General features: G+C 42.3%; 1 protein-coding gene across 1 annotated transcript in view; it reads left to right on the top strand.

Moving 5' to 3' along the window:
- Positions 1 to 6: 6 nt before the first annotated feature.
- Positions 7 to 24,332, top strand: part of DNER (delta/notch like EGF repeat containing) — a gene marked incomplete at its 5' end in the record, with an annotated part of 319,258 nt that continues 294,932 nt past the window's right edge. The window contains 2 exon segments of the mRNA XM_034655313.1: positions 7 to 38; positions 40 to 178. Coding sequence (XP_034511204.1) covers positions 7 to 38; positions 40 to 178 — 171 coding nt within the window.

Here is a 24,332-nt window from a genome sequence, read left to right as displayed (position 1 = left end):
CTGGCTAGCCCGGTGCCCGCCGCGCCCCTGCCCGCGCCGGCCGTGCGCCGCGCAGCCCTGCCAGAACGGGGGCGTGTGCAACCCGCGCCCCGCGCCCGACCCGCAGTCCCCGGCCCCTGCCGGCGAGCCCGGCTACAGCTGCACCTGCCCCGCCGGGGTCTCCGGCGCCAACTGTCAGGTGAGTGGAGCCGGCGGGCGTGGGGCGGGGCGCCGGCCGGGGACCAGCAGCTTCTCTAAGCCCGACGCTGCGCGCTGCCCCGCGCGGGGCTCCAGCGTGCTTGACACCAGCTTCTTCTCTTTTGGGGAGAGGATGAATCTGGCCTCTCGGCCCGCTTGGGTGCGGACCCCTGGCCGACCTTGCAAGTGCCTCTTCCTTGCCCACCTTAGTTCTCGGGCCGTGCCAGCCTGGGGCTTTCGGGGCGCGCCGCTCCAGGGCCTGGCAGCCACCCTCGTCCCGGTACTCCTGGCACGACCAAGTGGCGCGCCCCTCCTGGCCCGGGCCAAGCCACGCTCCGCTAGAGCCGGGTCTCTCGGTGCTCGCCGGGGCAGCTCAGGGGAGCCAGCTCCGTGCGTCCCTGGCGAGGGGTTCAGTGTCCTAGTGGCCCCTGCTCCCAGTCCCGCTGGACCCTGTGTGTGTCGAGGGTGCGCGGTATGGGAGTCGGGTGATGGCGGGCTCCGTGCCAGGTGGTCCAACACTTTCTTTCCTTTCCTCCAGCCTTGAGGGCTCTGACGAGGCAGCTGGAGGCCGAGAGGGCAGCTGCCTTTCCGCGGCCTGCGACCAGCCCTTTCTGGGCTTAGGAGGCGGGTGTTGCAACAGTCGAGGCGTTCGAGGGGACATTGTGCGTGGGGCTCGGTGTGTCGCGCTCCGGGCTGGCCGCTCCTCGAGGCGCACGCTTGGGGCGGACATTCAGGGCGTGAGCGGGGCCCTGGGAAGCTTCGAGGAAGCATGGGGTGGCGCGAGGGATGGGAGATGGACAGCGGTCGCCCGTGGATTTGAGATTTACCAGAGAATTTGGCAGAACATAATAAATGAGACTGGATGACAAGGATGCTAAAGCTCAGGGAAACCTATTAACATCAACATTTTCAAATAGGCGAGTCGGTAGCGGCGTGTGTGCAGGTAGAAAATCCCCAAGTCTCTATTCCGGGGAAGGGGCAAATAATGAACTTCTCTGGAATTATTCAGTTAAAACAGGTGAATGTGGAACATATCTGGGATCAAATGCTTTTTTTCATGCATTTGGAGTGGAGGAGTTTATTTCATAAACATTTTATAAAATGCTCCAAGAGTTACTTTGAGAATACCCAAATGGACTCTTCTTTCTGTGGGGGAAGAAAGGCCACAGATGAGACGAGAGGAGAGGAGATAAGCTTTAATATTTTTTAAATAGAGCTAAATGGGATTGAGAAGCTTGACCTTGACAGCCAGAATGTTTGCTATTTCCTAGAATTTTTTTTTTCTTTAATAGCAAACCTGAATCTGTCTTTTCAATGTTGTGCCCTTCTTTGTTAACTGGTTGCAATAAGCTTTAATTTCCTCAAAGGGGAAGATGATGAGTGTGGGTGATATGACCATCCCGAGTGCATTTGGGGCATGATGACTCTTTGGAGAATTTGCTGTTGGAAGCTTTTTAAACATCAGGACAAAATCTTGCTTACTAATTTCCCCTGTTGGATTGATGATTTATATGACTTTTCCTGAAGAAATGAGTTGCCTGAATGCTTCTATTGAACTGCTGTTATATTTACATGTCTGAATTCCATTCTTGAAAGAAATAGTTGGTTCAGACTCAGAGTATTGTAGAGATGGACAGGAGAAGGTAGGGTAGTGTGTATTTCAGGTTAAGTAAAGGGAAAGAAAGGCTGGACATTGGGAATTTAACCCAACTCTGAGATGTGTGTGTGTGTGTGTGTGTGTGTGTGACTCAAAAATTATAAGGAATCTTCAAGAAAGGGAAAGACATCTGTGGTGTTTCCTAGATGACTAACAGAGAAACATAAATATTTTTTTTGTCCTAAGTAGTGGTTTGATATGTAATGTAATTCATCCAGAAAGACTCACAAACTAACACCTAAATATTGCAGAACCAACTGGTTCAAAACAGATTCGGGGGTTTCTTGTATAGCTCCCATTCCAGGCAGTGTTAGCTGTGGCGTGCTGCCCACCTGAGAAGCAGCAGTCCGGGGTGTTCTGAGCTCCTGGTTGGAGAGAGAGCTGGAATAAGTCTAATTCTTACAGGAAAGCTTAGCAAATTTGGAACCCAATTTGGCTTGGTTACCTAGAAGAACTTAACTGAGACGATTCAGAGCCTTGTAACTCCTAAAAAATTGAATCCTGATAATTTCAATTTAATCGTTCATGATCTTGCAGCAGTTTTCGAGACTCCAGTTTGCTATGGGGGGAAGAAGAAGGCAATCTCAATAGAGAAGATAAACAGAGGGGGGAAAAAAACCCTTACACATACTCAATTACAGATAAGGGGAATGGATGTTGGCCATTGCAGACGGGTGTTTACGGAAACAGAACCTAATGCTCACTGGGCCCATTGGAAATGGAATTTTACCTGTATGTGAAGAGACGCCTTTAAATAGAGTGTCACCCCTCCCCCCATCGCAAAGGCAATAATGTTAGCAATGGAAACAATAGAGCCTAATTCTGAAATTTTGTTTCTTTTCTTTCTCTCTTTCTTCTCTTTCCTTTTCTTTTCTTTCTTTTTTCTTTTTTCGAGAAAATTAAGAAACTATAAGCCACTCGTTAGGATTAAAATGGATTAAGGCTGTGTTGAGCTCTTCTGTGGTCGGCTGGCTGACTTGGGGCCAGCGGGTGGATCCAGGCAGCGCTTCTGGTGGCGCCTGGTGACAGGAATTCACAGGCTCTGGGAACTGTGTGGTGTGAAGGCAGGATGTGCGCGTTTGAAGTTGAGCTGCCACAGTTAAACCTGCTGTGTGACAGGTGATCTGAACTGACCGAAGCCTCAGTTTCCTCATCTTTGAGAACGAGCTCTACCTTACAGGGTTTGTAATAAAGGGTCTGATTTGGGGTTTTGATGTGTGAATGTTGACAGCATTTCAGTCTCATCTCTCCCTCTTGCGTGCTGCTCCACATCCGGGCAAGCTGATCAGAAAGCCTGGGTATTGGGGAGGGGTTCCAACCATGGAAGCCCCGCCCATGCGCTACTGGATCCACCCCCATCTGCTGCTCCGCGTCCACGCTCCCCAGGCCGGTTCCTTTCCCTTCTCTGTCAAGCCACCCGGGATCTATTTGGGAGCTGCCTAATCTCCCCAGAGAGCCCCATTATGTGAGCAAGAAACCTGTTCATACCCTGCGGTGTGTGTGTGGCATTTTCAGCCTTCACCTTCAAACCAAATTTTGAGTGGCTGACTACCCTGTCTGTGGGATATCCACAACAGGGTTTTTGGGAGAATTAAATTAATTGAGTGTTGTAAATCACGGAGCACCCATGGTTCCTCCATAAATGCCACCTCTTTTCTTTCTTTTTAAACTTTTGTACACATTTCATATGCTCATTACCTGAGGTAGCTAGAACAAATGTCGCCATCTTTTGTCAAATGTAGAAATTGAAGCTCATTTTGACTGAATGACTAAGGTCTAACATTTTGATTGACCTGAAAATCATACAACACTTAAAATACATATTATCTAAGTCCTCTATCACACTTAAACCTTTGTAAGTCACGAGGGTTCAATGGATTCTAAAATGTATATGGAAACCACCCTACAGAGACATGATGATCACGGTGGTGGTGATAATGGTGATGATGACGATGATGGTGGTGGTGATGATGATGATGGTGATGATGATGATGATGGTGGTGGTGATGATGATGGTGGTGGTGATGATGGTGATGATGGTGGTGATGATGGTGATGATAATGGTGGTGATGATGATGGTGGTGGTGGTGATGATGATGATGGTGATGATGATGATGGTGATGATGATGATGATGTTGGTGATGATGACTATGATGGTGATGATTGTGGTGGTGATGATGATGATGGTGATGATGATGGTGGTGATGATGATGATGATGGTGGTGGTGATGATGATGGTGGTGATGATGATGATGGTGGTGACGATGATGGTGGTGACGATGATGGTGGTGATGGTGATGATGGTTGCTCTTTTCTTGAGCACTTGTCATGCACCAGTACTGTTTTGGGGGCTTTACAGAAATAATTCACCAGTCTTCACAGTGTCAGATGAGCTGGATGCAGCAACCGTCCTTGTTATATAGATGAAGTGCAGAAAAGTTAAATGACTGGCCCAACATCACATGGCTAGTCAGTGGTAGAGCAGGCATTTGAACCAAGTAGCTGGTTTGATGCCGGGCTGTAGAGTTTACAGTCCAGCCCTGGCCCTGTCTTCATTCACTGTGTGACCTTAAGCAAGGGCTATAACCTCTCTGAGTGTTATCAGTAAAAAGGAGATGAAATGATTTCTGAGTCTGGTTTTGCTCTAAAACACAGAGCTTCAACAGCTCTGCTCAGCTGGGACAAAGGGCCACAAGAACGACAAAGACACAGCAAATTCTCCTTATGCCACACCCCAAGCAGGGCTTTCATCTCAGAGTTAGAATTCTGGGTCCTAGCTGAAGTTCTTTTACCCATGATGACAAGCAAATGGTCACTAAGTGAAAGAAATACAAGAATTTCTGGTGGGTTTGAAAAAAACTCCCAACTTAAGAAAGATCAAGCCTGCTCTTCTCGCCTTTCGGGTTCGTTTGGGAAAGCAGGCAGGTGTCAGAGGCAGCAGCTGCTCAGCCGCTTTTTCTTTTCCTTCCTTCTCTTGGGCCAAAGTAGCAATTATTTAAATTATTTTAATTTGTGTTATTTTACTTGTAAAATTTTTTTGTGGTAATGAAATAATTCCTTTGCCAAATATTCAAGCCATCAGACACCTGTTTGTTTTTTTTTCTTCTCTTGTTCCCTAGGAATCTTATCCTTTGGGATTATAATGAAAATGTGTCAATTTCTGCACTTGGAGAAAAAAGGGGCTGCTTGTGTAACTGCTTTGTATGCAAGTTAATTTTACTCACTAAGCTGATCCTATAATCCTCTCTTCGGATTAAACATGCTAACTTGAAACAATGGTTCTACTTCTGATAAATCCATTTTTAAACAAGATTTTATTAATTAGTTAATGTATTTATGTATTTATTTATTTAGAGAGTGGTGGGGAGGGGCAGAGGGAGAGGAGGAGAGAATCTCAAGCAGACTCTGTGCTGAGCACTGGAGGCCTTGGCAGGGCTCTGATCTCATGACCCTGAGATAACGACCTGAGCTGAAATCAAGAGTCAGATGCTTAACCGACTGAGCCACCCAGGCACCCCTGATGAATCCATTTTTGATGGCAGGTAGCTAACAAACAACGAAAAAGAATTCCGGTTCTCTGCACAGCGTCAGTCTAGTGGGCTTTTTGCGCACACATGCACACATAAGCTCACACGCACACACATCAACTCGCACACACACATACTCACAAACTCGCATGATAATGTGTGCAAAATGTCCCATATTACCTTAAGTGTTAAGAGACTGCTTCTTTCTCTGGCTCTTCTGTCAACTTTTTGTGACCTTTGGAGAGTGATTAAACATCCTGGAACCTCAGTGTTCGTATCTCTAAAATGGACTAATATGTTTGCCTTATTTTCTTCATAGAAAAGATGAAATTCACAAATGGGAATACAGTAAAGTTTTATCAATAAGTAGAAAGAAGTATGGGAGTTTTGAAACATTTTTTTAAAAAAGTAGAACATTGCACAAATACCAAGAAAAGGATTATAAAATTTCCGTGTAGAATATGATTGTGCCCTTTTATTCCTGTCTGAGGATTGTCTTTCTTCAACGAACAGACTCAGCTTTTTCTCCCCAATAGGATGAGTTATGCCACAGCAGAAGTATAAAAAAGGAACAATTCGTTGTACTAAAATTTTGATAAATGTGTGGCTCTTTTTTATTCTGAAATAAATGAATAATTTCTCAGAAAATTCCCAGTGACTTCGTTTTCCTTTGAAATGAATGAGAAAAGCTTGTTAAAATCCTGTAACAATTTTAGTAAAAGAAAGAAACACTTGCTTTTCTTGGTATTGTTAAATTGAAGTGATTTTCCTATTTTGTTTATCTAGTGCATTCTTAGGAAACATCACTTTTCTCAGCTTGGCCACCTGACAAAAACACATTCTGTCTTGCTTAAGCTTCTCATGTGACAGGGTACCATCCAAAATGGTTTTGTTTATGCCCACATTTTACAAGCATCAAACAGGCAAGAAAACCTATCTGCAGCTGAAGGGTATTTGAGTCAGAAAGCAGAATGCTTGAGTTGTATTTTTAGATCTCCTTAGCGATTCAGTAGGCAGCTGTGGTCAGAGCTGCTTAACCCAGTGGCAGAGATTCCAGAGTCTTGTCCCCCAAAGAGAGAATCCAATAACACAGCAAAGTTTGGGGGACAGAATTTCTTTGTATTTACCCATTCCTCTGTTCCTGGCACCCCTGCCCCGCCCTGATGGCTCGTAAGAATCACCTGGGGGCTTTTACAAAGGTGTCCCCTTGTCCCTTTGTCCTCCAGATTCTGACTGAACTGGTCTGGGGTGGGGTCCGGGCACTGGTGATTTTTAAATGCTGTCCAGGTAATTCTGCTGTATGACCAGGATTGAGAAGCCCCCACTAGACCCTCGTCATGGCCCCGCAGCCTCCACCACCAGCCCAGCATGGAGCTAGCATGTGGAAGAAAACAAACACAGTCACACCTGCTCTTGGTCATTCTCACCAGAAGAGCATCCAGGTTCGAAGGGCCTGGCATTCCTGGCCCACATCCTCCCCAGATGGCAGAGGTGGACTTGAGTCTCAGAGTGGACTTGAAGTCTCCATGAAGGAACCTGATGGGTGGAAATAGTCCAGCGTGCATTGGAATCCAGCTCTGAGTGCTTTGCATAAGGAATTCATTGTCCTGTGGCTTGCTTTTCTCATCTGTGGAAATGGGATCCTGAGGCCCACCTTGCAGGCCTTTGTAGCTTAGAAGTGTATGTAGCTCAGTGACCAGACTGGGAGACACCCAATAAAAAGGCAGCTGTTGCACATACCTAAAATATGATCTTGTTTGTTTTATGCCTTTCTTTACAAAAGTGGGGGCCTAGAAAGCCCTTTCCCTTGGGCCAAAAACAAAAACAAAACAAAACAAAAAAATCCTTTCCTACCTGACTTCCAAAGAGACTAGAATTCCACCAGGAGAGATTCATTTCTTTGATTATGACATATCAGATGCTAGAAGACTTGTTTTCTGGTGCTGACTCCCCACAGCATTCACTTCTGTTGGTTCCTCATCTGGACTCCACTTACCAAATGGGGGCCAAGAACAGAGAACAATGCCAACGGAGCATGCTCTCATGGCCTAGCCTTTTACGGAATCATTCATTGCTTTAGTTGAACACTAACCGTCTTCAGTCAACATTCATCATGTGAGTCAGATAGTTGTCTTCACGTGGAGGGGCTTCTCTGAATCGCCCCTCCCTGCTCTCCAGGGTGAGTGAGGGCGGAGCAGGATCCAGGACGGGGACGGGCACCCAGACGGCAGACAGGCACCCCGCGTAGGGACCCCACATAGTAGGTGCCTCATAAATATTGTTGAATACACAACGGGCTTCAGTGAGGTACAGCTGTGGGCATCACGAGGGCACTGGGCACCAGGGGGGATCCAGGCGCATGGGGAGGGGCGCTGTTTTGGAGCAGGAAGGCCCAGGAAGCCAGATTTAGCCTGTTTAATAACCTCCCTGTGCCAGGTCTGTTCTGGGCAGCGCACCATAGTTTTGAGTAAATCCTTTGCAGTAGCCTTGGCTTTTAATCCTTCTAATAAAGCTTTCTTTTCACAATACTTTTCTGATGAACTAAAGCAGGGGCGGACAAAGGACAGCCTGCATCGTGTCTCTCTCTCCTCCATGCCAAGAGCTTAGAATGGTTTTAACGTTTGTAGTTTTATTATTTATTTAGAGAGAGCGTGAGGGGTGGGAGAGGGGCAGAGGGAGAGAGAATCTCAAGCAGGCTCTGTGGAGCCCCACACGGGGCTGGATCCCACAACCCTGAGATCCTGACCAGAGCCAAAATCAAGAGTCAAGTGCAACCAAGTCAGCCACTCAGGCACCTGGTTTTAACATTGTTAAATGGTTGGGAAAAAAAGTCAAAATGAAATAAATATTTTGTGATGCGTGAAATTATAGGAAATTGAAATTTCCGTGTCCATCGATAAGGTTTTATTGACCATGGGCACAACCATGCGTTTAAGTATTGTCTGTGACTGCTTCGAGCTCCAGTGACAGAGTTGAGTCGTTGTGACTGGACAGCACGGCCCCCAAAGCTGAACATATTGATTTGGCCCTTGACAAAGGAAGAAGTTCGCTGAATGCTTCCGTAAATATTGGTGGAAAGAGTTTACTTTTCTGTTTTCATTTATTTGACTTAGCTAAAGGCTGGTCTCCCTTGGTCCCCCTTTTCTCTTCCTCCTGGTCTCTTCTCCTTGAGGGGTGTCCAGAGCCAGGCTCCAGGGCGGAGAGGCACGGGAGACACACAGACAGATAAACAGAGCCCTTGTCTTCAAATTGCTTTCATCTCAGGAGCCGTCCTAGACAGAATCGAACTTTTTCATTGCCCATCAGGCCTTGGTTTAATGTGTTTGGACACGGTAGTTATGGTCTGTTTCCAGGGAGGCAGTAGGGAAAGGAAATGTTGGCTGCCAGGGCTTGGAGTGGGAATTCAGAGGTTTAGAATCCCTGCCCAGTGACAAGCTTATTAGGTTTCTTTAACCTGATTCCTCACTTACAAATAGGATAGTTGGAAGGGTTAAGTGTAGTAGCTTGGGAAGCCCCTGCACAGAGTGGGCCCTCCGACCATAAAAACTATTTTTATAAAAGTGGATACAATTGTCCAGTTCATGACTTAGGAAACCTTCCTGGGTGGGGGTGAGAGTGGGGGATCTGGGCCCTGGCGTTGTGGCTTCAAGTGCAGTGTTTTATTATTACTGTACTGAACTGTCCCAAACTGCTCCATGTTTATGACTTTGAACGTGAGTACCCGAGGGGCCCAGGAGAGGAAGAGGGGCTAGTGCTTCCAAGTCAGGCAGATCTCGTTTCTGTAAAAATGTTTCGGGTTTGTACAATGTTAAGGCTTTTCTTTCTTTACCCGAGGGGCCCAGGAGAGGAAGAGGGGCTAGTGCTTCCAAGTCAGGCAGATCTCGTTTCTGTAAAAATGTTTCGGGTTTGTACAATGTTAAGGCTTTTCTTTCTTTTTTCTTTTTTTTTTTTTAAAGATTTTATTTATTTATTTGACAGAGAGAGACAGCCAGCGAGAGAGGGAACACAAGCAGGGGGAGTGGGAGAGGAAGAAGCAGGCTCCCAGCAGAGCAGGGAGCCTGATGCAGGGCTCGATCCCAGGACCCTGGGATCACGCCCTGAGCCAAAGGCAGACGCTCAACGACTGAGGCACCCAGGCGCCGCTAAGGTTTTTCTTTCTTAAAGAGAGAGAAAAGACAGAAAGCTTTTGAAAAAGAGCGAGGATTGATGAAATGAAATCAGTGTATTTGAAAGAAAAGGCTCTTGAAAAGAGAAACATGTCTGCCATCTTTGCTAACAGTTCCAGAAAGCCAGCACATCCTTCACAGTTTCAATGCTGGCACTTATCTGCTGCTTGTAGTTAATTTAAAGAAACATCCATAATTACTTCTGGGTTTCAGAGGCAAATTGAAACTCCTTTATGGAAGGCATTCTGTGGTGGAAGTAATCACAAGAGATGAAAATACCTAGATCTTTTTTTCATGGGAAATCAGAACCAGAGTCTGTAGTAAATGGGCTTATATGTGCCCAGTGGAGGACAACCCAGGGAGGGGGATGGCCAGGCTCCCACATTCAGGTCAGATTTCTGGAATATGTTATTTAAGGAAAAATCACATGCTTAATTTTCAAGCAACATGGAATGTATTAGAAGAGGCAAAATGTTAAATATATCCTCAATATATTACCTTAGAAAGGAAAGACTTTATATAGGAACCATGAAAAGAAAACCAAAGCCTCTGACTTCAAACTGACCTCTCCTATTGTTCCTGATACAAAGGATTTCCAGATATTTTTTTTCATTGACTTATAATAACTTACATACGGTGAAATTCACCCTCTTAAGCATTCGGTTCTACGACTTTTGACATACAGTTGTATAACTACCACAATAATCAAGATAAGGAATGGCTCATCACCCTCCATAACTTTCCTCGCGCCACTTTGTAGAAAGTGCTATCCCTGCCCTCCGCCCCGGCCACCGTTCGATTTCTGTCCTTATGCTTTTGCCTTTTCCATAATATCATGTGAATAAAATCACACAACATGTGTGCTTCTTTTTCACATAATGCTTTTGAGGTTGAGTCATGTGACTGTGCGCATCCAGAGTTGGTCTCTTTTCTATTGCTGATGAGTATTCCATTGTACGGACAGACTGCAGGTGATTCTCTCACCAACTGATGACATTTGGATTGCTTCCAGTTTTTGGTGATTATGCATAAAGCTGCCAGAAACGTTTGTGTGGAGGTCTTCAAGTGGACATATGATTTTCGTTCCCTTGAGTAAATACCCAGGAATGGGATTGCTGGGTCATGTGGTAAGTGCGACTTCAACTTGATAAGAAGCTACCCAACTGCTTTCCAGGATGGCTACGCCATCCCGCATCCCCATCAGCAGCAAATGAGAGTTGCAGTTGCTTTCATCCTTAGAAGTTCTTGGTTTTGCGGGTGATTGATATTTAGCTGTTCTAATAGGTGTGCAGTGTTATTACATTGTGGTTTTTTAATTTGCATTTTCCTAATGACTAATGATGTTGAGCATTTTAAAAAATACACTAGTTGCTATGTGCATGTCTTCTTGGATGAAGTGTCTGTTCAAATGAGTTGTGAGAGTTCTTTTTATATTTTGGGTGCAAATCCTTGATTTGTTATATGACTGGCAAATATTTTCTCCTAATCTGTGGCTTGTCTTTTCATTTTCATTTTTCTTCTCTCTCTCTCTCTCTCTTTTTTTTTAAGATTTATTTATTTATTTTAGTGAGAGAGTGAGAGAGAGAACATGCGCATGAGTGGGGGGGAGGGCAGAGGGAGAGAATCCCCAAGGAGACTTCCCTGCTGGGCGCAGAGCCCGAGGCAATCTCCCAACCCATGACATCATGACCTGAGCTGAAACCAAGAGTCAGATACTCAACCGACTGAGTCACCCAGGGGCCCCTTGTCTTTTCATTTTCTTAACAGTGTCTTTCAAAAGGCAGTTTTTAAGTATTGCTGATGTCTCATTTATTATTTTTTTCTTTTGGTGGTTTGTGCATTTTTGTGTTCTAAGAAATCTTTGTTTGACCTAAGGTCACGAAAACTTCCTCCTGTTTACTCCTAGAATTGTGTTGTTTGAAGTTTACGTTTGGGTCTCTGATGCACTTTGAGGTAATATTTGTATGTGGTGCAATGTATAGGTAATTTTTATTCACTTTTGGCCTATGGTGATCCAGTTAGTCCTGAAACATTTGTTGGCAAGACTATCGCCACTGAATTACCTTGGCAACTTTGTTGAAAATCATTTGACCGTAATATATGGGTCTGCTTCTAGACTCTATTCTATCCCATTGACTTTGTGTATCTGTCCTTTTGCTTATTCCATGTTGTGTTGATTACTGTAGTTGNATGACCTGAGCTGAAACCAAGAGTCAGATACTCAACCGACTGAGTCACCCAGGGGCCCCTTGTCTTTTCATTTTCTTAACAGTGTCTTTCAAAAGGCAGTTTTTAAGTATTGCTGATGTCTCATTTATTATTTTTTTCTTTTGGTGGTTTGTGCATTTTTGTGTTCTAAGAAATCTTTGTTTGACCTAAGGTCACGAAAACTTCCTCCTGTTTACTCCTAGAATTGTGTTGTTTGAAGTTTACGTTTGGGTCTCTGATGCACTTTGAGGTAATATTTGTATGTGGTGCAATGTATAGGTAATTTTTATTCACTTTTGGCCTATGGTGATCCAGTTAGTCCTGAAACATTTGTTGGCAAGACTATCGCCACTGAATTACCTTGGCAACTTGGTTGAAAATCATTTGACCGGAATATATGGGTCTGCTTCTAGACTCTATTCTATCCCATTGACTTTGTGTATCTGTCCTTTTGCTTATTCCACGTTGTGTTGATTACTGTAGTTTTATAGTAAGTCTTAAAATCAGGTTCTGTAAGTCTTTTAAATTTGTTTTTCCTGACCCCCAAATATTACACATTGTTTTTTCTGATGCTCAATTTAACTGGGAGTCTATATTTTTAATTTGTTAAATCTGTCAACCTTACCTCAAAGCCTGACTAATCCCTGCTCCAATTCCCAGATATTTTTTAAATATCTTTAAATTCTTGCAAAACNTTTTAATTTGTTAAATCTGTCAACCTTACCTCAAAGCCTGACTAATCCCTGCTCCAATTCCCAGATATTTTTAAATATCTTTAAATTCTTGCAAAACAAATAAGGCAAATTTTATTAACTTACATTTAAAACATTAATTTAGCTCATAGTTTTACATCTTCATGGGCCCTTTCCAGAACAACTGTCAAACTATGTTAGGGCATAAAAAAAAAAGAAATCTGTGAACCTGTAGTGAAAAGAGCCAACTGGTAAACTTTTCTTATCCTCTTTCCATCCCTTCTACTAATCTCATACTTTTGCACTAATCATTGTTTACATTTTGGTGTGTAGTTTTATATTTTCCTGTCTGTACATACAAGCATACACAAAGCTAAATACTCAATAATGTACATGAGCTATTTTATATAAAAATAAAAGTNTGTTTACATTTTGGTGTGTAGTTTTATATTTTCCTGTCTGTACATACAAGCATACACAAAGCTAAATACTCATAACGTACATGAGCTATTTTATATAAAAATAAAAGCGTCCCACGCATACTGTTCTGTAACTTTTTCTTCATCTCTTTTGAATATCTTACTACGTCTTAAACCGGAAAGCAAACTCATCCCTTTTGATGGCTGAATAGTACTCCTTTGTGTGGTTGTGTGACTGTGTTTTAGTCTTTACCCGATGTACATTGTTTCCATTTTTTCAGTTATAAATAATGTTGCAATGGCTATACACACACAATGACATATATGCGTGTGTATAGATACATATATTAACTATTCTAATATTGCTAAGTTGCCACCCAAAAAGGTTGGACAGTATTGCATATTTACTAACAGCATATGAGAATGCCTGTTTACCCACATTTTTGTCGTTACTGGTTTTCCTATTTTTCTTTTATTTTTGTGTGTTAACCGATAAGACATGGCATCTCATTGGTTCTCTTTGCATTTTAGAAATTACAAATGAGGGAGAACATTTCTTATGAATTGCCTGTTCTTATTTTTGCCTAATTTTCTTTTGGGTTGCCCCCCCCTTTTTTAACCCCCCAATGATTTGCAATAGCTCTTTGTTATTGAAGGAAATTAACCTTTTGTCCTTTCTGTGTAAGTATTTTTCCCCTGTTTATCATTTTTCTTTTGGTTTTGCTGAGGCTCAGTGTTTTGGTCTTTAGAAGCTTATAACTTTTGGGTCTTATTTAGCCAAACTCATCAATGGGGTGGTTGATTAATTTTAATTAGAGCTCTAATGTTTGATACCAATACTATGCTTTACAATATTTTGAGAGTTACCTGATTTGAGCCAGGAGTTTGCTTCTGAAGAATTCCATTTTGGCCTAGATTTGTATTGATAGGTTGATCCTATTGTCTTTTCAGAATCTACAATTAAATATAGTCCCAGTTTATGCCTATTTTAAGAAGGGTTGGCATGGATTTTTCTAAATCCTATTTAAATACTTGTAATTTATCTTGACTTTATTTTTTTTTTTTTTTGAGCCTGAAACTCGGCAACCATTTTATTAAGATCCTTCTTCTTCTTCTTTCTTTCTTTATATTTTTAAAGAACTACTCAGCACATTTTTCCTTTAATAATTGGCATGGGTTCCTTAGTATTTTGTTAAAATCACCAAGTTAATTTTAATGGCATTATTGGATAATAGAGTTTTTCTTAAAAGTTCTTGATGGTGTGATGGTCTGATTTCAAAAAGTGTTGTTCATCTAGGCTCGGGCAGAAAAAGGCTCATCTTAATATTCAGCAAAATGCAAATTTCCCTTCTGCTTTAATCTCCAGATCATGTTTTTCACATTTCCCCCCTGAGAACAACTTTATTTCCCCTGACCAGGGATTTTTGTGGTCCTTTACGTTCATTTTCACTCTTTAAAATTGGCCATTGGTGTTTTTGGTTGTGCAAAATGGAGTTCTTTTATTTCTATAGAAAAGCCTCATAATGAGAAAATAATAAGAGAGACAGAGAAATGAGAACTAATATTAGCATTTCTATGAGGCCCAAAATAAACTCTCAGCTGGAAAGAAGTACATTTAATGTTATTATTTTTGTCTTTTACAAAGGGAGGATAGGACAGGGGGTGCGGTGGGGACTTGGGGGCTATACTGACTGAAATGGAAACAATTGTTATTATGTTTGACCTTAATAGTGTTAAAAAATGGTGCTAAAAAATGATGCTGACCCTTTTAAACATCACAGTTGGATTTTATGTGAGTTTTCCCTTGCTTCCCTCACCTGCAAGGTCCTTAAAGATGTTCTGTATGCTTGGAAGAAGTGTTTTTTCAAGCAGAGCCTGTGGGAATTTAAGTAATGTTGAGAACCCACTTTCCTACTACTGTATGTTTGTGTTTCCTTTAAAAACAGCCTCCTCAGTAAAGATGGGCCTTCTTTCCCAGAATGAAGAGTCTCTATTCTTGTCAGAGCTCACCAACAGACCTGCTTCCTTCATGAGTCCTCCCAATGAAGGGTGCTTGCCTCTTGACATAAACTCCAAACTGGAAACCTGGGAAGAAGCACGTCTTACTGGAGAGTTCTAGCATTCTATTCTTAGGGCTCTGACCGCAGTGCATTGGGAAGAAACTTGATGCATAGAGAGGAACACCAACGGATGTAATGTGTATTGCAGTAGAGAGAAAGTCTTGAAATATGCCATAGTTTCTCTTAATCCCAGGTGGCCTGAATTATATACCATCCCAGGTATGTCCATGGGATCTGTGTTATCTTAAAAAAACTTTTTATTGAGGTGAATTCATATAATATAAAAGTAACCATTTTAAGGTAAATAATTCAGTGGCATTTAGTATATCCACAACATTGTGCAATCAACATCTCTGCCTAGTTCAAAAATATTTTTGTCACCCCGAAAGGAAATGCTATACTTATTAAATGGTTGTTCCCCATTCCTCCTTCCCCCCAGTGTCTGGGAACCACCAATCTGCATTCTGTCNAGTGGCATTTAGTATATCCACAACATTGTGCAATCAACATCTCTGCCTAGTTCAAAAATATTTTTGTCACCCTGAAAGGAAATGCTATACTTATTAAATGGTTGTTCCCCATTCCTCCTTCCCCCCAGTGGCTGGGAACCACCAATCTGCATTCTGTCTCTATGAATTTACCTATTCTTTTTCTTTTTTTTTTTTTAAAGATTTTATTAATTTATTAGACAAAGAGAGCAGAGCAAGGGTGGGGCAGGGGCAGGGAGAGGCAGAGAGAGAAGCAGATGCCCCGCTGAGCAGGGAGCCCAGTGTGGGGCTCTATCCCAGGATCCTGAGGACTGCTGAAGGCAAACGCTTAACCGGCTGAGCCACCCAGGCACCCCATACAAATGACATTTTATTTACCCATTCATCAGTTGATAGATATTTGGGTTAGACTTTGGGCTAGTGTGACTAATGCTACTATGAACATGTCTATGTGAGTGACTGTTTGAGTGCCTGTTTTCAGTTCTTTGGCGCATATAACTAGGGATAGAATTGCTGGGTCGTATGGCAATTCTCTCTTTAACTTTTGAGAAACTTCCAAATGGATTTCCATTTGTGTTATCTTCTTATACAACCTGAGCCCCAGGATCTCCCCCGCGATGGTTACTTGCAGCCTCTACTCATAGGCCAGACTCATGTCTTCTTGTTACTGTCCTTGCCGGCGCACACAGCAGCCTGGATGTTCATTCCTGGCCTGGCTTGTGACCCTAATTCCCTGTGACACTCTGCTTGCCCAACTCCATGGTGATTCCATGGAAGAGCCCAGACTCCTGTGGCTCCCTCCCAGGAAGGCCTGTCAGAGGAGAGCTCTGTTCTCTGGCTCAGCCAGTGATTCATGCCTCATTCTGGTTCCTGTTGTCGGCTGAGCTCCTTTGGGAGAAATAGAGACCTTGCCAGGTCACTTGAGACACCATGAATAAGTGGCCCTAGATGTTATCGGTCCAATTGCCTCATTTCGCTGAGGAGGAAACTGAGGCCAGAAAGTTGGAAAATATAGTGCAAGGTCATTTGAGTCATTAGTGGCTGGATAGAACTTGAGAAAGGGCTTTAACATCTGGTTGGGTAACCTTCAGATGCCCTGTGCCATCCCCTCTCTTAGGCCTTGGTACCCATCAGGCACATTCAGGATGTCACAAGGAGAAACAGAGCCTCTCCAGTAGTGATTGTGGGTTACAATACCGTCTGAGCTCACCTGTTTGTTAAGGAACTAGCTCATGTGGGATTACACAGAGCACTTATATTGCTAGTTTGAATGAGTTCAGTGTAAATGAGTTCAAGTGGGCTGTGGGGAGGGATCTGCTACATTCAATAATGAGCCCAAGCGGGGCAGGTGGCCTGGAGATCCCTTGTTGCTTAGCAGCCATCACCAGGCAACTTGATTTCTACAGCCCGAACCTGGTTTAGGTCCTCAGGGTTTGGGATTTGGGCAGTGCAATTGAGAAAGGAGTGGGAATGGGATGTTGTGTAGGCTTGGGAATCCCCTCTCCCCAATACAAAACAAATAAAAACAAGTCACCTTCAGGGAGCTGGCAGTTCTGGCAACTCTGGAGAGTTTGTGACCCAGAGAAGCTCATAAAACAATTGAATCCTCAGATCTAGTCCCTTACCCCCACTCCTTCTCTTCCCATGTCTACCAGTCCTGTCCTACTCACAGCCTGACACCAAAGTACTTTTCTGTAGAAAACTGGGAGCTGGGAGGAGATGGCCTTCTTTGCTTTTCAATGCAAGGCTAACTTTAGGGAACTCACTATTCTACTGGCAATTTCTGAGCAACGATTAAAATGGTTTTGGAGGAGATAATCAAGAGGATGTGACCGAGAGTTGACTCACAAGCTGAACCCAGGCAATCAGAGGCTCCTCATTCCCTCCCCTTGGGATTTACATCATGCCCACCGTTTCCACAGTGGGAGCCATTTTCAAGGATGCAGCCTTGAGAGAGTAAGATGTTGTTGAGACCATCTGGACAGTGACTGAACCCAGGTAAAGCCTCTGTATAAACTTGTAAGATTTGGCAGGTGGATGCAGTGATCCGCTTGTCTTGTGGCTGTCCAATGCCCTAACCACAGAGGAAAGTGGGACTGAGAAGTGGAGGGACTCATGACCCAGGTGACATTGACACCTGCTGACACTGCAGTGCCCTACTTTTCGGTCATATGAATGTACAGACTTCCTTCTTGCATAAGCTCTTTGAATTGAGTTTTCTGTTACTTGTAATCCAAGACAAGCCTTGTATGTAAGTTCCCTTGCTTATTTATCCTGCCACCCACCATCTGGAGTGACTTGCCTCTTTCTTCAGTCTCTCCCTGCCCTCTGAGCATAGGGGCCGGTTTCAGATTTCTCTCAGGAAGCTTCCAAGTTTGTAACCCAGACTGACAATGAAATGTTTGGGTTTTTAAGTAACAGGCATGCTTATGTTCTTTATAGATCTAGTCCACTGGAACTCCCACTATGGCACTGATCTTTAATATATTTCATGTTTTGAGCCCAGGACAAATTGACACTAGGAATTAGTTCGAAAGTACATTGGTTTAACAAATGGTGTTAGAAAACCTGAATATCCATATGTAAAAAAAATGAAGTTGGACCCTTACCTTACACCATACAGAAAAATTAACTCAAACTGAATCAAAGACATAAATGTAAGAGCTAAGACTATAAAATTCTTAGAAGAAAACATAGAAGAAATATTTCATGACATTGGATTTGGCAATGATTTCTTAAATATGACACCAAAAGCACAGACAACAAAAGAAAAAGATAGGTAAATTGGACTTCATCAAAATTAAAAATGTTTGTGCATCAAAGGATGCTATTAACAAAGTGAAAAGGCAGCCCATGGAATAGGAGAAATATTTGCAGATCATATATATGAAAAGAGACTGATATTCAGAATATATAAAGAACTCCTTAAACTCAATGACAAAAAAACAAACAACCAAATTTAAAAATGAGCAAAGGATTTGAATAGACATTTCTCTAAAGAAGTTAGCCAGTGGCTAATAAGCACATGAAAAGGTGTTTAACATCACTAGTCATTAGGAAAAATGCAAACCAAAACCACAGTGAGATACCAATTCACATTTTAGTTATAAGAAATCCAAAATAGCAGGTGTCAAAGAAATTACAGCCCTAGTACTTTGCTGGTGGGAATGTAAAATGGTATATCTGGAAATGATATAGCAATTCCTCAAAAAAAGTAAACATAAAATTACTATATAATCCAGTTCTACTTCTGAGTATATACCCAAAAGAAGTGAAAGCAAGGAATTGGAACAGATATTAGCACACCCATGTTCATAGCAGCATTATTCATAATAACCAAAAGTTATTGATTCCTGGAATCAATTAAGATAAAACCTACCTGAATATAAAATTAATGAATTTTTCTAGTAATTTAGAGTGCCTATTGATTCCTGGAATCAGTTAAGATAAAACCTACATGAATATCAAATTGATGATTTTTTTCTAGCAATTTAACCAAATCACCTAAATTTTCAAATTTATTGACATAAATTATTCATAATCTCCTCCGGTAATTTTTAAAGGATCTGTAGGATCTGTAGTGATGGCTGTTGAAATTTGTTATTTGTTCTTTCTCTCTCATTTCTCATAGTCTTGCCAGGAGTTTATTGATTTTATAATCTTGTCAAGATTTTATTAATTCTATCTCTTTTTTATCTATTTTCATTAATTTCTATTATCTTTATTTTTTATTTTTTCAATTTTCCTTGGGTTTAATTGATTTTTTTTTTAATTTCTGGGAATAAATGCTTAATTTCTTGATTTTTAAGCCTTTTTCTTTTATAATATATGTATTTAAGGCTATGCCTTTTTCTCTAATCTTGCTATAGCTATGGTTTTGGCATATTTTATTTTTATTATTATTATTTGAATTTCTTTCTAATTTACCTGGTAATTCTTCTGTCATAGATTATTTAGATTTGATCATTTGGTTAATTTTCAAAAATTTTGATATTTTTCTAGTATAATTGATTTCTAATATAATTCCCCCATGATTTATGAGCATATTCTATTTGATTTTAATATTTTGATTGTGCATTTGTATAGTCATTTTGTTCTGTGAAATTTTGTTATGTATTTGGTGCATAGAAATTCATTATTATATTTTCCTAGTGAATTGAATATTTTATTCAATTTTATCATTTTGTCATTTGACACGTTTCTTTTTAGCTCTAGTATGTTTTTTTTTTTCTTAAAGTTTACCATGTCTGTGTTAACCCAGGCATATCAGCTTTCTTTTGGTTAGTGTTTGCATAATATATCTTTTTAAAAATATTTTTACCTTCTGTTTTTCTGTATTCTTACCTCTAATGCGGGTATCTTGTAAGTAGCATACAGTTGGGCGTTGGGTTTTTTTTTCATGTAATTTGATGGTCTTTGACTTTTTTTAAAGATTTATTTATTTATTTTAGAGAGAGAGAGAGCGCGTGCGTGCCTGTATGGGATGGGGGGGTGGGGCAAGGGGAGAGGGAGAGAGAGAATCCCAAGTAGGTTCCCTGCTGAGCACAGAGCCCAACATGGGGCTCAATCTCACGACCCTGAGAGCATGACCTGAACTGAAACCAAGAGTTGGAGGCTTAACCGGCTGAGCCACCTAGGCACTCCTGATCTTTGTCCTTAAATAGGAAAATTTGATTCTTCTGTATTTGGTTACTGTTATAATTGGGTTTATTTCTACCACATTATAACTCTGGTTTACTTTTAATGGTTAAGTGTTACCCTTTACAGTCCTAACCCCAAATGAGGGGGTTTATCAGGCTCACCATCCTTAGCAGGCCCCAAACTCCAGTTTTTGTTGCCTTGATTCAGTGAAGCTGTCATCATTCTTCTCAATTTCTCAACATTTTAACAAACTCTTCTGGAAAATTCAGGTACTTCAGGAGGGAAAAGCTATCCCATATGCTGCATTCCTTTCTTGTTTTAGATCTTTCCTTGTAATTTTTCACAGCCTTGCTAGCCATCTCTTACCCTCACATCCCCAGGATCTTCAGAGTGCTTAAAACAGTGTTTGTCTAGGGGCANCCAGAACGCCAGGATCACGCCCTGAGCTGAAGGCAGACGCTTAACCGCTGTGCCACCCAGGCGCCCCTCAATTTCTCAACATTTTAACAAACTCTTCTGGAAAATTCAAGTACTTCAGGAGGGAAAAGCTATCCCATATGCTGCATTCCTTTCTTGTTTTAGATCTTTCCCTGTAATTTTTCACAGCCTTGCTAGCCATCTCTTACCCTCACCTCCCCAGGATCTTCAGAGTGCTTAAAACAGTGTTTGTCTAGGGGCACCTGGGTGGCTCAGTCGTTGGGCATCTGCCTTTGGCTCAGGGTGTGATCCCAGCGTTCTGGGATCGAGCCCCACATCAGGCTCCTCCACCGGGAGCCTGCTTCTTCTTCTCCCACNCTGCTTCTTCCTCTCCCACTCCCCCTGCTTGTGTTCCCTCTCTCACTGGCTGTCTCTCTCTGTCAAATAAATAAAATCTTAAAAAACAACAACAACAACAACAACAACAGTGTTTANGCTTCTTCTTCTCCCACTCCCCCTGCTTGTGTTCCCTCTCTCGCTGGCTGTCTGTCTCTCTGTCAAATAAATAAAATCTTAAAAAAAAACAACAACAACAGTGTTTGTCTAGCTTTTTAGTGGTTCTCAGCAGGACTCTTGGTCTGAGTAACCAGATCTAACTTTACAAGAAACACAGGTCTTAAACTGATGTTTTAAAAAAAAGTTTTTGAAACTTTACTGACATAAAATCTAGTGTAATCCATTCATTCTTAATAAATGGGCATTGATAAGAGTAAACTTGACCTATTCTGAGATTTAATAAATGTGAGAAGCAGAATTACAGTCAGAAATGAAACAGTCATTCCAAGATTTGTAAACAGGCACACGTACGAACATGCATGTGTGGGAAAAGTATAACTCTATTGTTTTACTTATTTTTCCGTGACACTGTCATCTTCTAATTCTCTTTCATCGGGTCCACTGTTTATGGTCGGCTCCCTCTTGCTGGAGCTTACCCTCCATGAGGGCAGGGGTCCTAGTTTTCTCAGAGGTACAATCCAAGCCCTTGGAACAGTGCCTGCACAAAGCTAACAAATAACTTCCTATTAATGTCTGTTGAGTGAATGAATGAGTAGTCCTGGAATGACAGAGCTTGAGGGGAGATTGGATTTGCTCAGTTCACTCCTTCAACAATAAACATTTTGGGGCACCTGAGCGGCTTAGTTGGTTCAGCGTCTGCCTTCAGCTCAGGTCATGATCCCAGGGTCCTGCTCAGTGGGGAGCCTGCTTCTCCCTCTTCCTCTGCCCCTCCCCCCAGCTCGTGTGGTCTCTCTCTTGCTCTGCTCTAAGAAATAAATAAAATCTTTAAAAAAAAAAACCCTAATAAACATTTTATCAAATGCTGGTCCCATCCCAGCCCCAGCACTGGGCAAACCAGGAGGTGTTAAGTGTGTTCTCTGCACACTGTGGTTATTAGGGAGATGGAAAAACAGGCTCAAGGGAGGATAAATGACTTGTCCAGTGCTACTTAGATTCTAGAAGAGCAAAGATCCCAGCATTCTTTGAGACTCTGAAATAGAAATCTGCAAGGCATATTTTGCTTTACAGGCAAAAAGGAAAAAATCCCCAGCCCCCCTCCATTGGCGGTTCTCAACCCTGACTCCGTCTTAGGTGAGGTTCAGGTGAGCCGTGGCCTGGGCCCCGCCCCAGACCAATTACATCGGAGTCTCTGGAGATGGTGATTGAGCAGCATATTAACAAAAACCCTCTCAGGTGATTCTATTGGGCCGGCTCTGGCCCAGTTTATTCCTCTAGGTCACATGACACATTTTCACATTATTTGGAATATCACCTTCCTCTGCTTTCTTGGTTGAAAGTGTGGTTTGGTTTGTTTCACTCATATTGGTCTCCTCCAAGAAAGTTGAGCCTTACCGGAAGAGGGCGGCATGGTTCTGATGGGCAATTATCACATTTAAAGTGGTGGTTCTGTGTTGTTTTCCTGCCCTCACATTCATCCAGTCCATGGGATTCTATGTTACCCATCCAGTCCTCTCACTCATTTGACTCAGATTTGGATCTCGGTTCTGTGGCCTTAAGCAAGTTACTTAACGTCTCTGGGCCTCATTGCTCTCACCTCCAGTAAAGCGCATCTCTTCTGGTTTCCGGAAAAGTGATGGCAATGCAGGGAATGCTTTGGCCCGTCATTTGTTTTCTCCTATCTGTCCACCACGATGTTTCCGTCTCTGCAGGCAAGACTTTCCCAAAGCTTTTGTTGTTGTTATTATAAATTTTCCCTTGCATTTTGTGCTAAAGCCTATATAAAGTGGACTCAAATATTTGCAGGAACATCCGGTATATTTTCTACAAGGCATCTAAAGATACACTTTCCCTGGTTCTTTAGTCTGGGCCCCTTTAAGAACAACAAAAGAAAGAAACTTATTTTTACTCATTTTGCTTTGGAGGGGTCACTGGGATAGATTAGTGAAGATGACTTTTGTTTGCATCTGTCACCCTCGTGTTGACTTTAAATTAGAACCGTTATAGTGGAAAGTCAGTTGTCCCGACTATATCCTGAATGTGTACTTTGTGGTTCACCATTCCCATTGATAAAAGCAGTTCTGGTATCTAATTGGTGAATTAAGATGTCATAGGGGCCGATATTATTGTGCAAATGAAGTACTTTATGAGGACTGACCTGACTTGTAATGATCTTCCTCATGTTCACGTTCAGTGTTGGATCCATTGCTTTATTGTGTCCCAAACTTCAGTTTTTATTGCTAAAGAGAAAGCCGGATATTTTTCATGTTGCCTGAATCAGATCAGTTGGGTTTTTCCTGGTACTTCTCTTTTGGCATTATTTTCTGTAGAATTTGACAAATGATTCATAAACATGACACATTCTTGTCTTACATATGTTTCTTTGGGGAAATTACTGGAGTTAGTGTGCTGCGTGGTGGACTGCTTAGTTGATCATCTAGCATGGAAAAGAAACTTTAACATGGGGTTGATCATTTGGAGGGCTTACCCGTAAACATCCTGAGACTACAATGACCCACCGAAGGGGAATCATTGCAGCCTTCAAATATAATTACTCACATTACACTTGCCGCGGGTTATTGCATTTAGGAATCCTGCATTTGAATGGAAGAACAAATTTTTCAGTCTTGGATGGTATGCTAGAAAGAGTTCTAGATGGGGAGTTTGAAGACCGGATTCTGTCGTTGGCTTGAAGCAAAACCTTGGGCAAATCACCTAACCTTTCTGGGGTTTAGTAGTATTATTATTATTTTAAGATTTTATTTATTTATTTGACAGAGACAGTGAGAGAGGGAACACAAGCAGGGGGAGCTGGAGAGGGAGAAGCAGGCTCCCCGCTAAGCAGGAAGCCCAACGTGGGGCTCAGTCCCAGGACGCTGGGATCATGACTTGAGCCGAAGGCAGACACTTAACCGACTGAGCCACCCAGGTGCCCCAGGGGGGTTAGTCATATCATCTCAATGATGGAAGATTGGCTTTCAGGTTCTGTGAGGTCCTTCAAAAGGCTGTGGTCATTTCAATGGTAGGAGCTCCTAAATTTGTTCCATGGAGGGAGAGAGGGCTGTTGCTGGTGTGTGCCCCTCCCCACTCTCCCAGCACCCCCAGTTAAAGGGTGTGTGTGTGTGTGTGTGCATATGCCTTTAGGATGCAGGGAGCACCAAGGGATTTTCACACTGGTAGGTAGTGGCATTTCCTCTTCATCCAATTTGAGTTCAGTGTTTTCTTCTGCATTGCTATCGGGCCAGGTCACTTCTCCAGTATTTTCCAGCATGCTGATGTGAATGCTGCCATCTTCTTTTCCTTAAATACCCTTTCAGGCTAAGATAAATTGTGTGAAGAAACACATTTTTAAATGGTTTTAAACTTT

Source organism: Ailuropoda melanoleuca, chromosome 2 (assembly GCF_002007445.2).
Source record: "Ailuropoda melanoleuca isolate Jingjing chromosome 2, ASM200744v2, whole genome shotgun sequence".
Classification (NCBI taxonomy): domain Eukaryota; kingdom Metazoa; phylum Chordata; class Mammalia; order Carnivora; family Ursidae; genus Ailuropoda; species Ailuropoda melanoleuca.
Note: the sequence above shows the minus strand (reverse complement) of the source record. Positions and strands in the feature narration are given on the sequence as shown.